This window comes from Trichosurus vulpecula, chromosome 4 (assembly GCF_011100635.1).
Source record: "Trichosurus vulpecula isolate mTriVul1 chromosome 4, mTriVul1.pri, whole genome shotgun sequence".
Classification (NCBI taxonomy): Eukaryota; Metazoa; Chordata; class Mammalia; order Diprotodontia; family Phalangeridae; genus Trichosurus; species Trichosurus vulpecula.
In genome coordinates, this window is record NC_050576.1 from 98120226 (window position 1) to 98136348 (window position 16123).

The 16123-nt window shown below is 33.6% G+C and overlaps 1 protein-coding gene across 3 annotated transcripts in view; it reads left to right on the forward strand.

The window, feature by feature from the left end:
• The window catches only part of NEK7 (NIMA related kinase 7), a 200820-nt gene that overhangs the window by 151003 nt on the left and 33694 nt on the right, over positions 1-16123 (forward strand). For all 3 annotated transcript variants that reach the window (XM_036756145.1, XM_036756146.1, XM_036756147.1), the window contains 2 exons: positions 5953-6061; positions 7035-7142. In XM_036756145.1, the coding sequence (XP_036612040.1) occupies positions 5953-6061; positions 7035-7142 (217 nt within the window). The remainder of the gene's footprint in view (positions 1-5952; positions 6062-7034; positions 7143-16123) is intronic.

Consider the following 16123-nt stretch of genomic DNA (forward strand, 5'->3'; position numbering starts at 1 on the left):
TCACTCTGTGATAATGATCTTATGTCTTTGTGATGCTGGGGGAACTTGGGTTTAGTGTTTTGTGAAATATTTTTATTTCATTAAGAAGGGGGATATATTGTCCCAAGGTTTTTGGTGCATTTGATAAGGAAAAGCTAGTCTAAGAGATACTTTTTAAGAGTATATCTTCTCTACCATCTTTCAGTTAACAATCTCCCGCCTCCTTCTCCCTTTTCCTCTGTAATCTGTTTATACTTCTCCTTAAGTATTTATTACGTATTACTGTAATTGTTGTCATTTGTGTCATATTTGTGTATTTGTTTTATCTCTCATACTAGAGTATAAACTTCTGGAGGCCAGAGTTTGTGTATTGGCAAACTATAAAGAATTCACTTGAGGAGGAAGGTCTGGGTGGTAGAAAACTTTTGGAAACCATACTGAATGAGGATCAGTTTCAGAAAATGAAGACTTTTAGCCTGAGGAAGAAAAGTTTAGAGACTGCCTGATTGGCACTTTCCAGTATTTGATGGGCAATTGTTAAGTAGAAGTAAGATTAGATTTATTTTGTAGGGAACCTAACTAGGAGCAGTGGGTGGCCATTGCAGAGGTAGATTTTTACTGTGAGGAAAAGGTTCTTAAAAATTAGAGCTCTCCAAAAGTTACAAGAGTGACCTCTATGAATTCCCTATCACTAGAGATCTTCAGATGGAAGTTGGGTAGCCATTTGCTAAGTGATACTGCAGAGGCTTTTTTATCTTCATATTTGCAGTTTCTAGCACTGGGAATTTGCCCATAATATGGTCTTAATCGATGCTGACTTAAATTGTGAGTTCACTAACTGAATTAGCCTCATGGGAATGCTTTCCAACTAGAATTCAGTACTGAAGTAGGGCTTTAGGTTTTTTTTTTGTTTGTTTTTTTTTTGTTTGTTTTTTTAGTGAAGGTATATATTTTTAAGGATGAAAGGCTCTTCTAGCTAGACTTAAAAGAGCATAGGATTTTTATCAGCAAATGTTTAACTTGTTAACAGAAAGTTTCTAATTACCTAGCATGTACCTCAGGAGAACATGCGTGGTTTGTATGAGTCAGCAGTGATCTGGCCCCTTATTCTTGAATTCATGATAAAGTTTCCAAGGAAGCAAGTGAAATGAATTTTTCCTTTAAGCATAACTTCATACAGTCATCCATTTTTAGAGTTGGAAGGTATTTTTAACTCTAATTCCCTCATGGTAATGAGGAAACTGAGGCCTTGTAGTGGACAAGATCTAACAACTAATTAGTGACAAAACCAGTTCTACAGAAGCCAGACTTTTCTAGAAAGTTATTTTAAAGTATTAAGTAAATACATATTACAATGTTCCATTCAGGAACTAACTCTTTGTTTTTAACTGAAACTCTTTTTCTTATAATGGCCTCAATGGAAATGGCCAATGGTTAGTGATTGATCATTCAATGTATGAGAGTAATTCATATGTTAGAAAGTCTTTTCAACCTTTTCTTCATGTTTTTAGATATTAGTTAATATAGGCATCCAGCATGTTATATTGGAAATGAATTTGAAAATCCAATACAAAAATATTATATAGTGTTCATTTTAAGATTTACAAGGAATGAGATGCAAAAAAAGATGCCAATGTGAGCCTTATATAGCACTGTCTTTCTGATTTTTCAGTTGTCTTTCTCCTTGGATTTCTAAAACTTCTCTCTACTTTAGTCTGGCAGTCATAAAAACCAAGTAAAGTACTATACTAAAGATTTGATATGTTCTTAGAACAGTAGGAACATTACTTTCCAGCTAAAGCCTAGATGGCTCTGGAGGAGAAGGTGAAGCTGGTGACTTTGCATAGCCCTCCCTCACTTAAATCCAATACACTTGCAAGTCATCACCTTCCTGAGGCCAGGGTCCTCTTTGAGAAGAAAAGAAAAACAACAACAACTCAATGTTAATATCATGAATATTGATTACAATTAAAAGTTTGAAAGTTATTTTCTGTTCATTCTCTGTGGACTGATTATTTTCCTGAGTAATAAAGTTATCAATTCTTATAAAAATTCCACTCCATGAAGTGAATGCTAGAATTGCATGACAATAAAACTTGGAGAAGTGTGATTATATCTTAGAGTTGTGTTGTGTATGTGACTGAAGGACTAGGTTCATAGAATTGATCGAACCAGGCTAATAGTAATATTTAGAGTTTAGAATTTTGTTGTCCAGGCAAATAATGTATAGTGAGTATTTTAATTGAGCGTATTTGGAAACTTAAAAGAAAAATACATTCCCCCCCCCAAAAAAGCTTTGAATGGATGAAGCTTGTAACAGTTAATGTTTTATTAAGACAATTTACTTAGGTGATATTTGTATTATGTATAATGTACTCTGGTCACTTTTTAAACTCTAGGTGATAATACTATTTATAGAATGAAATCTGCTATCATCAGGTATTTCAAATGAACTATAATGATACAATCTTCTATTTTTTTTTTTGGTATAACAGTCTTGGAAGCAAATTTTGAAAATATGCAGAAAAAGACATCTCTGCATTCACATGAGCCACTTTTTTGATTATCAAAACATGACTTTTTAAAAATATACCAAATAACCAATATTTATTAAACATTTAGTTGCCAGCTGTTGTGACAGGCCCAAGATACACAAAAACAAAGAGTGAAATAGCATTCAGGTGTAATAATACTATTCATAGTTTTGATACTTCCATGGATGTTCTTACTCTTATTCAGAGGGTCTCAAACAGGTATCAAGTATTGTTTTGACATGCAAATTCGAGTATTGGGATATCACTTATAACAATTAAATCAAATACATCTGACAATTCTGTGTTCACTGGATAGCAGTTTTATCAGTATAATGATTCAGTCATCTTCTCTAAATGTTACCTTATAATTTTTTAAAATTTCTGTCATCTAACAGATTGCCTATCTAGATGTGTTTATTTGTGAATATAACATAGAATCAGATTTGGTTATTCTAATTTGTGTCATTTTGCTAGAGAAATTGTCTTTCATGCCTATAATATCAACTATGTCTCTCTAGAAAGTTTTTTTTTCCCGTACTTCAGTTGATATATAAAATTTGCTATTTTTTCGGGCTTGATATAAATTTTACAAATAATGCAAATAGATTTTTTTCTTTCTATTATTTTTATGTTCTTTGCCCTCTTCCTAAGAGGTAGCCAACAGTGCCACCATCAGAAACAGTTAGGCTTTCTTACTGTGTTAGGTATTCTCATAAGTAAAAGTCCTGAAAGACTCATCAGTGTTCCATGATTTTAATATCACATTTTATACTTAATGTAAATAGCTACTTTAAATAGTATCTGTTTAATATGACAACAGATAGTGATGCCATAATGACATTAAATTTTAAAATGTTTTACCTTTGAAACTGAATGTAAAACTGAAGCCCGTTCTCTCATTAAATTTTTGAGTAATCAAGTTCCAGTGTTATTATTGCTTAAGTACCGACTACTAATTTGTACAAATGATCCTTTCCGAGTTATTCTTCCTTGACATTGGTTATGCTTACTTAATGTCAGTGGTTTTTTTATTTTGTCTTATTTATGTATTTCCACAAGGAGCAATCCCCAAAAAAGAAAAGAAAAAAAATTTAACCAAGCGATACATACCCCTTTCATAGTGTACATCCCTGAGTTTCCTAAATAGGTAAAAAGTCATTGTGTGTCCCTGTTCAAAATTTAAGCTTTATTTACTAAATACTTTAAGCTCTTATTTGTTACCTTGCTTTGAATTTTTAATAATTTTAATGTCTGTGACAGTTTGATGAATGTTCAAATGTCCTTGTGTACAGGTTTCAAGCTTCCAATAATTTCAGAGTATTTCCTCTCCCTTCCTCTCTCCCCCTAACATTAATATAAAAATGTTACTTTTATAGAAACATTTCTATGAATTTCTGATTTCAAAATGTAAAAGTTGTGGAAACTTGCTGAAATTATTTCAACTCTTTGTTTGTACATGTTATGTTGGGAAGAAATGAAAGCACTAAAGAAAAATGCAAAAATATTATGCATTATTCTTTTTAAGATTTGTAAGAAATAGATGCAGAAAAGATGCCTGCTTTAGACATGTTATGGACAGTTTTTCATTATCATTTGTACTTCAAGTTATTTACAACATTGAAGGTTTTTATAAACTGCAAAGTTAGTATAATTATGATAATTTAAAAATCTGTATTAAAGCACCAAAGTATGCTTTCATGCCCCTACACATGATATTGTGTATTTATTTTTAAATGAAAAGAAACCTGGTCTCCATCTTCCTGTTGACATCAAACAGTCCTCTGATATGCTAATCCTGCTATGGGGAGAACCCATACATAGGATTTATTTGGATTCATTCCAAGTCTGAGTGAAAATAATATGTAAAGAACTGATTTTGCAGTATTGCCTCATTTGAATGAAAACTGATGTTAAAATATTCTGGAATTAAAAGTAGTCAGAATAGACAACCTGACATGTAATTTTCTAATATTTTAATAATATTTTATATTGCATAGAAATAATTTATATTGCTTTTTGACTCTGGAAATATTTTTATCAGTATTTTTGTTGTCTTCATCAACTTAATATTATTAGTCATTATAACATTTTGGTGATGTAGCATGTCATTTGAGTATTTGGTACAAGTGAATTTTATTAATATAGCTGATAAGGATTTTTAAACATTGGGAAACCTAACAAAAATTATCCTGGGTCATTTGTCTTTCTTTCCATATTTTCTTTAGTTTCTCTGAGTCCTCAAACAAAAATAATATTTTATCTTCCCATATGAAAGGTGGATAACCAGTACATATCCCAGCAATAATTTTCATTTCATCCTGCCCTCATCTGGTAACACTGCAGAAAAACTGACCAACTTGCTTATTCTTAAAATCTCTGATATTTAGGGTCTCAGTATTAAATAACAAACAAACAATTATGTAACATTTAAGGCTTTATAACATATGGAATATGTAGGGATTATGTGGATGTTTCCAAATTTAACTTTAAATATTATAGTCCTTATGATGGATGACTTTGTTTAAAGGGACAAAAATAGGGATTGACTAAATCTATATGAAAACATTTTAATAAGGGGGGGTCAGTGTTTTATGTGTAAAATATTTTTTCTGTATAACAAGTTTTAATGTTATAAATCTTACATTAGTTTTGATATTATTATTTTCTCCTCTTGTAAAATGATTGAAGGATAGACTAGAGAGCTCAATTTTTTAAGATCTACAGAAACTTTCCTGATTTTAAAATTGTTTATGATATACTGATATTTTAAGATTTGCTTGACCTGACTTGGGAGTGAAGTTCTAAGATATGATTTAGTAAGACTTAAGTTGTTGGTATATGTTTTTTGTATCTAACACTTGTGGTAGAAATATTCATGGTTTCATGTTAACTGAATTCTTGTAAATAGAATTATATTTTAGAAGCACAAAATGCAACTCATTACTAAAGGAGTCCTATATTTGTAATGAGAATTGTTTCATAATGCAAATGATCACTTCTAATTTATAATTTAGATTTTTTTTTGTAAAATGAGGCAGACCTGTAGATGTATAAGATGTAAATGATATCTACAAGATATCTTTTGACTGTACAATAACTAACAGTATACCTTGGCATTACCTGGATTAGTATATTAATTAAGTAGGGAAGAAATTGACGTATCAATATCAAGTTTTACTACTCCTGTGGCTGTAATGAATACATTAGCTGGTTTTATATCTGTAAAATAAATAAATAAAATTATCAGGAAAGACGTATCAAATAAAATTCTTGTAAATATGTCAACAAGTAAAATGTTCTCAAGAGCTGCTTCAGTTTATCATATATAAAATACTATCTCTGATTTGCAGATCATTTTTTTTTATTGTGTCAAATTAGGTTCCTGCAATTGAATTTTAAGAAATTTTCATTATTCTTTTCCATTCTGTTTGTTTTATAGCATTTTAAGAAACAGAAAAGGTTGATTCCTGAAAGGACAGTTTGGAAGTACTTCGTTCAACTCTGCAGTGCGTTGGAACATATGCATTCCCGGCGAGTTATGCATAGAGGTATATAAAGATCCTGCATATTTGAGTAATAGTAGTTTAAGACAGATGCTTGGCAGTTTTGGGATAAATTATATCAAACTCAAATGAAAGAGAATAATTTTTGGTGGGTAATTATTTTCCAGATACTGTAATTTTATTAGAATGTAATTTCTTCTAACAAAAGTAGTTTGGGTTTACATAAAAATAAAAACAACTTAGCAGATCTTTAACTCTTCAAAGCATTTTGTTGCATTAAATAATTTGTTAAATCAGGAAGGGAACAATAATAAGAGATGGGGAGCTCAGGAAAGAAATATTCTATGTGAGAAAAGGAATATTTTATTAAATGAACAATGTTTGTTACAGCAGCCTAAACATTTAGGTATTAGTATTGATTCTTAGAGTGCTGATAATGTTGTCTGGTTGGCCAGAGACTAAGATTTTTCCCCATCGTTAAGTGGTTAAATCATAGACTTTGGAAAGAAATCTTTCATTTTGTTTGAGCATTTTAGAGTTGTAGTTTCTGAAGTAGCCCAAGTTTAATTTTGAAGTTATATGTAGTAAAAATAAACATTCTTATTTTACGTAATGCTAATAAGTTAAAAAATAGAAGAATGGGCAACATTCTATGACATCTAGTTTTTCAGTATAGAAAACAGATTATAGCTTGAACAAAAGCTAGTAGCATATTAAAGTTATGTCATTTATATTTACTGCCTGGTACATGTTTATTTTGTGTTTTATCCGCCCATATGAATACTGAGAGAATTAAAAAATGTTGATATAGGTGATTTTAAAGGAACAGCTAAATATAACAAGAAAATGGTTTAAAATTCTGAAACCTATTTTTCTAGTAAGGTACATTCAGTAAGAATATTTCATTCTTTGCCGTACAACCCCGCCCCCCCCCCCCCCCAAAAAAAAAGTTTTCAAAACTTATCCCTTTGAAAATACTATAGCTCTTTCCTGATAATTTTATTTATTTATTTTACAGATATAAAACCAGCTAATGTATTCATTACAGCCACAGGAGTAGTAAAACTTGGAGATCTTGGACTGGGCCGATTTTTCAGCTCTAAAACCACAGCTGCACATTCTTTAGGTAGGAATTGTTAAACAATTTCAAGCAAGTATTTTATTACAAATAAAAGTTCATGTGCATAAATACTTGATGTAGTTTCCTTGCAGGTGCCGAATAAAATCATTTTTAAAAATTAAGTCATCAGTTTCATAAACATATTAAAAATTATCAGTTGGAGATTTACTATCTTGTTTCAGTAGAATAGTTTAATATTATTTCCTTGACTGCAATCATTTTGGTAGACCGATGTCTGCTAAGAGCAAGTATGATTTTCCTATTACCATGGGTATTCATTTTATAATAGTGTAATGAAATCTAGTGAATCAACTGCTTTCCTAGATAAGGACTGCACTCTCTCTGGAGAAATACCATAATAGTTTGTAAATGTTTATTTATAATGGGAAAGCATATGAAGGTGATAACTATATTGAGGAGATGAATATTTTTTAAAGATTATGAATCATTAACAAGATACGTTTTTTTACAAATTATAAATTATAAAATTTTAGCATCTAATAAATATATTCTCATTTTTATATTCAAAATGGAATTTAGTATAGGTTTTGAAATGTTAAGAATAGGAAGAAAATACTATTTGACATGAAAGTAATTTAAAAATTGCTAGGCAGAATAAATTATTTTGAATTGGGTATCCATATTGAAGTTTTGCAGATTCTCTTAAAATATTTTTTTCTTTTATGTGCTTGAAGAACTAGCTGTTAGCAGAGAAAATGGGTAAAAATTCAATTATTAGAACCTAAGTAAAGTTATTTTTCAGAATTAGTAATGACTCTCTAGCTTCATGCTTGGACTATGTTTTATTTTTTCTTTTGAGATGAAAGATAATTTTAGTTTGTAAATTTGATATTCCATCTTTTTGTGTTGAAAAAATTTAAATATTGAAAATAAAATTAGGTATCAAAATTTATAATTAGATAAGAAATAGAGAAGCATATTAGGACAATGGAAAGCACATTGAACTAAGAATTAGGCTTATTGACTTACAGCTGGACAAGAACTCTTCTAGTCTACAGTCTCATTTTACAAGTAAGGAAATTAAGGCTCAGAGATGTTTAGTAATATTCCAGAGGTAAACAGGTAACAAGTAACAGAGCTGGGATTTGAGGCTAGGCTCTCTGATTTCAAATCAGACATGCTTTCCACTACACTATATTGCCTTTACAATATAATAAATATATGCCCATTTTCCCCTAAAGAGATATGGTAAGGACCAAATGAGATAACAGGTGACAATGTTTTGAAAAGTGTTAAGAAGTATGCAGTTGCCAGATGATACTCTTATTTCTTACTATAGCTCTTTTATATTTATTTTTATTGAGAAATTGGAAAAGTTCCAAACCCTAACAGGGAATTAAGTAAGAATATTCACAGGAAGATAAGAGGGAACCTCACATTGTTTATCTAATACTAGTGATAATTAATTACATAAGTTTAACAACACTAAAAATAAATCCTTCCTTTTTGGAAAGTCACAATTTTAGTCATAAAATGCAAAGGTTGGGGAGCAAAGGAATCCACATAGGAAATCTTATACCATTTCAGTAGGATGGCCTTTTAAATTTTTGAATTCAAAGAAAATGATCATATAACTTGTTCTAGAGAAATGTTAGCACATCTTTTCAGAATATGCCTTTCTCACTAGTAAATTGGGTTTAATACTTGTTGCTATTTTTTTGTGGGTTTCTTTGTGTTTTCCCTTTAAAAACATGTACAGAGATAAAACTGCTTATCTCAAAACTATTAGCTCTGGAAAGAATACAAATTGTCGCATTTCTTCATCTTCTGAATTACTCAAGACTTTTGAAGAATTTAGTCATATTTTAATCTGAAGCATCATAACTAGCACATTTATAAACAGTAGACCTCTCCCAATACAGTCATGTATTTTGACAACCTCTAAATATCAGATTTTGTTGATATCCATTGAAAATACAGAAAATACATTCATTTCAAAGGTCTAACATGGGCTTTTTTTTTTTAAAGATAGATGACTAAGGCACAGAATCAAATAAATGTATAGCTTTATACTTTTGAATAGTGTGCCAAATTGTGTCAAAAATCTGTGAATTTCTTTAAAATTATCTTGGGACTAATTGACGAACACTAAATACCAAGGCTTTGCTTTACTTTAAACAAAAAACTTACCTCATTATTAAAAAATAATTCATATTTTCTGTTGAGAATATAAAAGTTTTACAAAGTATAATTTTAGCATTTTACTTAGTTCTTAGGTATTCATATATCTGTTGAGATGTACTTTTTCACTTATATATTTCTTCAGAAAATATTCTTAATAGATTCAGTTTTGCCAAGAGTACTCACATAAATTCCTGGTGGGGTAATAAAAACAGTCAAGATTCTATCACCAAACAAGTTATCACAGAACCCCAGATAGGAAAGGAGCCTCAGCGGCTGTCTACTGCACAACCCTTACATGAATAGAAATCCCCTCTATGTCATACCCCACAGGTGGTCATGTAGTCTTCACTGAAATATTTCCAATGAGGGACAAACGGTTGCTTCCTGAGGCATCACATTTTACTTTTGAATACCTGTGATTGTTAGAAAATTTTCCTGTACTTTAGTCAGTCATTTAGTAAGCATTTCCTAATGTGTCAGGAAGTGTAATAGGAACTGAGAATGTAAGATAAATATTCGTTCAGTTCAACAAATGGTCTGAAAATATTTTGAGGTTTTGTCCACACATTAAGTTTTCATTGAATTTTGGAGTCTCATTATATAACTACACAATTAACATGACACCAAAGTCTCTTTGATTTCCCTTACTCTGGAGATAATAGGTTAAACTATAGTTATGATTGAAATGGTTCTTTTGGTTTTTGTATAGACCTGATTGAATTATCTCTTCTAGCAGATTGTATTTAAAAACAAAACAGGAATTTGCTATATTAATAAATCTGTGAGCTTTAAGACAATGTGATTAAGAAAGTGTATTATACATCATAAACAAGTAAATAGTACATATGTATATTAGAATCATATTGTATAAATACTGATTTGTAGGCTACATTGCTCTCACTATTCAATTGTAGTCAACAAGCTGTGGTCAGGGACGATGTATAAAACAGAACAAGACAGTACCTAGGAAGGTCGTGACAGTCATTAGGACACAATATTGTTGATCTTGCTTTATCTAAATACTCTTTATAACCAGAGTTCTTTAAAACTAGGACTTTTCCAGTCACATATGCATACATAACTTGAGATTTCAAGAGAAGCATTTGTTCATTTTGTCCTGTGGAAAATCTGCTCTCCCACCAGTAGAATGAATGGTGAAGGTAGGGACTATTTCTTTAGCAAACACTGTTCTCTTTTTTGCCATTCTGCCACTGTCACTTCAGATACAGAGGAGAGGCCACACAGCACTGAGGGCCTTTTTGAATTTTACTTTGTTTGATGAATTGGCCGTTAATTATGGCCATAGAATTCATCACCAAATAAATACCTTGCTAGAAGTCAAGACTTTTCCAAAAGATAGTGAAGAAAGATTCACTGTGGAAATGAACCAACTGTATAAATAATTGATTTCACATTGGATGTCATATAAAAGTTGGTATGAAAGAAATGTGTGATAGAAAATAACATGAATGGGTTGGTCACATATCTAGAGTTAAGGATAATCAATAAACAGCCCATATGTTCCATTAGTATCTTAATGATGTGAATGTGCTCAAGGAAGGCCGTTAGTATGTTGAGTGGTCGCCTATAAATGAATGAATGAATGATCATTACTCTATATAAATCACTGTACTAAGTACTGAGAATGAAATGTACCAAAAAAAAGTAAGACAGTCTCTGATTTGAAGGAGATCACATGCTAATTGAGGGATGGAATGAGGAAGACCAATATAGGAGAGACTTCAGTTGCAAGTCAGATAGAAAGGCCCAGTGGGTCTTCCACTGCTGCAGCATAACAGGTGTAATTCATCTTCTTTAATATGATTTCCATTGTCAGTAAGTAAAGATTTATTAAGTACCTACTATGTGCCAGGTACTATGCTAAGCCCTGAAGATAGAAAAAGAGGCTCTGCCCTTGAGGAGCTAACAAACATGTAGAAGCACCTTACAGAGCCTGGGATGAATAGGAAATAAGAGAGAGAAGGCACTAGGATTAAGAAATGTTGGGAAAGCCTTCCTATAGAAGATGGGATTTTAGTTGAGACTTAAAGAAAGCCAGGCTAGCTGGTAGGCAGAGAGGAGGAGGGAGAGCATTCCAAGGGACAATCCAGAGTATATATCCAGAACTAAGAGGAGAGTCTTGTTTTGTGGAAGTCAGGAGGCCAGTGTCACTGGATCAAAGAGTGTGTGGCAGGGAGAAGGATAAAAGACAACTAGAAAAGTGGGAGGGGGCTAGGTTATGAAGGACTTTGAACACCAAACTGAGAATTTTGTATGTGCTCCTGGAGGCGATGGGAAGCCACTGGAGTTTATTGAGTGAGGGAGGGATGTGATCAGATCTGTGCTTTAGGAAAATCACTTTGGTGGCTGAGTAGAGGATGGATTGGAGGACAGAACTGAATCAGACAGACCCACCAGAAGGCTATTGTAATGGTTCAGGAGAGGCGGCCGTGCGAGGGGAGAGAAGAAAGACTATCTGAGAGATGTTTCAGAGGTTAAATCGGCAAGCCCCAGCAAGTTTGGATATGGGAGGTGAGAGAGAGTGAGGAATCCAGTAATCTCTAAAATTATAGCTGTTTCAGATGTTAACTATTTGACAGTATTGAGGACTTTGGGCTAGAAGCAGGACCAGTGGTCTGGGGGGCATTTGGGGTTTATTGGCTGGTAAGTATCATTTAGTTGACATTTGGTATCCTTGGTGGGGAGGATGGTTGGCTCCTTCTTCACAAACTCTCTGATGACTTCAGGGTCTGGATTGTAAGCAGAGTAGAAAGGTCAGAAACAGGGAGGGAGAAAGAAGGGGACACTTCTACTCCCAGGGCTGTTAGCTCTGCACTGTATCCATCAGGATCTGAGAGAGGCTGATAGGAAGGTGTTTGACCCATCAGATACATTCTACCTACTATCTCAACCCAGGGTTCCTTGTTGCTTCAACTAGACTGACCTGCCTGAGAAGATGTGGACAAGAGCCTCACAGGATAGGTGTGTGTGGATAGGTTTTCAATCTGTTAGAGGAATGACTCTCATCACTGGAGCTCATTGCCCATTAAATTGCTCCCCAGCATGTAGGAAGCCTTGTATAAGTGTTTCTTTGTTGAATAAACAAAAATTGAATTTAGTCAGTCATTTTCATTGACCATCTAATACTAGTTTGTTAATATGGACACCTGGTGATATTCAAAATCAAAGAATTTTAGAGTTGGAAGGGTCCTCAGAGCTATTTGATCTATCCTGTATTGGAAAAAGAATTCCTTCTTCTCAGTACTTGACATGTAGACAGCATTTGCTTGAGTACTTCCAAAACGGTAGCACACTATCATGATACTTTTAGATAACTCTAATTGTTAGCATATTTCTCCTTATATCAAGCCTAAATCTTTCTTTCTGCAACTTCCACCCATTGCTTCTAGTTCTCCCCTCTGGAGCCAGGCAGAACAAGTCTGATCCCTCTCTCCTATGACAGCTCTTCAGGTATTTGGAGACAGCTATACCTATTAAGAATCACCTCTAGGAACTTTCTGTTCCTTCTCTAGATTTTCCTCATGTCTGCCAAATAAGCTTCTCAACTTCAGTTTTGTCTTTGTCACATGGGGATGGTAAAACATGATACTGTGAAAAGAGGGTTGAATTTAGAAGTGTAGAATGTGGGTTTGAATCCTGGCTCTGCCACTTGTTACTTAGGTGACTTTGGGCAAATCATTTCCCTTATCCAGGCCTCAGTGTCTTGGCCTGTAAAAAGAGGAGGATGATCAAGATGGTCTTTCAGGTTCCTAAGAGCTCTAAATTGAAAAGCTGAAGTAAATTTCCTCTTTGGACTCTTCAAAGAATGTTAGCAGTGGAAGGACTTTCCATAGTCTTTTGGTCAGACCTGTACCCAAGGGGTAGTCCTGTCTATGGTATCCCTGAATATTGATAAGCATCATGAAGCCTAGCCTGACCTAAATGGTGATCAGAATGGAAATAGGGGGAGAAGCAGGAAAAAGGTAGAGGAAAGGAAATCTGCATTGCTTGGGTTAAACCCCACTGAGGCACCCTGAACGTCAAACCTAGTTACGTTTAGATGTGCAGAGAGCTTTCACAGTGGAATGACCAGCCTGCAGTGCCTGGCTCTTTTCCTGAACCATGGATCCAGAAGCAGCAGCATGATACAATGGGAAGAACATAGACTCTGGAATCCAAGACCTTTGTTCAAAACTTGTCTTTGATTCTAACTAGTTGTGTGCTCTCAGGCAAGTCACTAGACCTCCCTGGGTTCTTTCTCATCTATACAATGAGGGAGTTTAGCTAAATGGTCTGCAAGGTCCTTTCCAGCTCTCATTGCTGAAAGATCTGGATGAGGTCCTTTCTAATTTCTCAATGATGCAGAGTCTAAATGAGGTCCTTTCCAGCTCTTTCTGGCTCTGTAATCTTGTGACCTTAAGCAAGTCACTTAATTTTTCTGGGCCTCAGTGTCCTCATTTGTAAAATGAAGGAGTTGGACTCATTGGCCTCTGATGATCCTTCTAGCTCTGAATCTGTGATCCTATATTCCTTGTCTTTGAATTGTGGAAAGTGACTTGTGTTCCTAGAGAAAAGGTGCTATAATAGAGAGAAGACTGGAGTTGGAGTCAGAAGTCTTGGTTTTGAGGTCTGGTTCCAAAACTTCCTAGTTGTGTGACCTGGGTCAAGTCACCTCTTCCTCCATAGTCCTCAGTTTGCTCATCTGTAATGGGAATCATATTCCTTGCACTGCCTCCCTCAAAGGGTTTTTTCGGGGGTTATTAGAAGTGAAGAAAAAAATATCTTTTCTTTATACCATACACAAGAGTAAAAAAAAAACATTTTTATTATTACATTTGGTATTAAATTACTATATTGCTTAAGAATAAAGAAATAAAGACTACTGTTAATTTAATTTGAATTCACTTGACAATCTGCAGAATCACAATAGGAATCTTATTACTACTCTTGTTTTTTCTTTGACTAAATCTGAACATGTATCAATATATAATGAAATGTGTAATTGTCATATCTTCTGGGCAAAAAAGACTGTCATAAAGGAAAGCCTTTCACTTTTTAAAGTAGATTTCCAGACCTATTTCTAAAGGTTAAGTCCTAGAGCTTTTTTTGAATACTAGTAGCACCTATATTGCAGGATTGTTGTGAGGATCAGTATTTAGAAGGTAATAATTATAAAGCACTTAACACAGTGCCTGGGACTTAAGTGATATGCTAATGGTAGTTTTTATTATTGTTATTATTATTAATTTTACCAGTGAAGTCACAGATTAAGTCCCTATAGTCAAGGAATAATCTACTAATAGAATTAAATACTATTTACTACTTTGTCTATCCACTGTGCTTTCTAGAAGCCCTACTCTGTTTTTAACAAACTCTCCTTCTTAAATGAGTTTCTTTCACATATTTGACAGTTCGCAAACTTTGAAGTACTAAATAAGTATCAACTATTATTATTATCCTTTTGTACTCATGGTGACTAGACTTGTTCTGGGAGCTATCTCATCCCTGGCCACCAATTCTGCTGCTGATTGTTCTTTTTCTCATCCCTTCTTCCCCCTCAGAAAGCAAAAAGTCACAGATACAGCACATACTCCTTTTATCCTACCTTGTCACTTCCAAATGTTTTGTCCACCACTGTTGTTCATAAATTTCTTCTGTGAAGTTCGTTCTGTCTATATTACTCTGATCAAATCTCAGTTGCAATTTTTTTTTCTGACCTGCAGACTACTCTCTCCCTCTTTTAAGGCTTTCAGTGTTTAGCTCATAGTCCTCATTCCTTCCCTTATTTCGACTGTCATCCTTATAGACTTCAGTATATTCATATTGACGTTCCTTCCAATATATTGACCTCATGGTGCATTAACCTCCTCAACGTTCTTGACCTTTATCTTCATTCTAAAGCAGGATGCCCACAGGGGTAGTGGCTATACCAAAGGTCTCACTATTACCCAAAGCTATATTACCTTTCTTAAATCTTGAACTCTGAAATTATTCTAATAACAATCTCCTAGAAGAGGAAACCCACTTCTTCCCAAGGCTCCTGTTTTTCTTTGGCAATGCCTTTAGATATTTTAAGAAATTTTTCCTTACGTCTAAATTTCTCTTTCCTTAATGCCCTCTTATTGTTTCTAGTTATGTATCCTGGGGCTAAGCAAAACAAGTGTAATATCTCTTCTGAAAGCATAATACTTTATATAGAGAAGGCATTTAATAAGTATTTGTTGTATGGAATTGAATTCTGTATAACAGCTCTTCAAATACTTGATGACTGCTGTCATGGCAGTCTTCTCTGAGATAAAAGTCCCCAGTCCTGTCAGTTGAATCTTCTTTTAGCATGTTCTTAATTAATTTCATCATTCTGGTCTCCTTCTTTTAGATAATCTCCAGTTTGTCTATATCTTTCCTGATATGTGGTGCCCAGAATTAAACATTGTACTTTAGATGTGGCCTCACTAGGTAGAATATGGTGGAACTGTCATTTAACTTGCTCTGGACATTAGGCTTCTCTTGTATCACCTCCTCTGTTGCCTGCCATGTCACACTATTAACATATGTGCGTTTTCAATCCACTAAAATTCCAATATCTTCTTTACAGGAAGTCTCAAATCACTTCTCATCCTGTACTTACAGAATTGAACTTCAAATTTGTCCCAATTAAGTTTCATCTTACTTAACTTGATTAATTTTTCTAGCCTGTCAAGATCTTTTTGACCCAGCATCTATCATTTAGAATATTAGCTGTCCCTTCAAGCTTTGTACCATCCTCCAATTGAGAGCATGTCATCTAGACCTCCATCTAGCATCATTGGTAAAGGATGGGTGTCTGGAGGTACTCATATTAA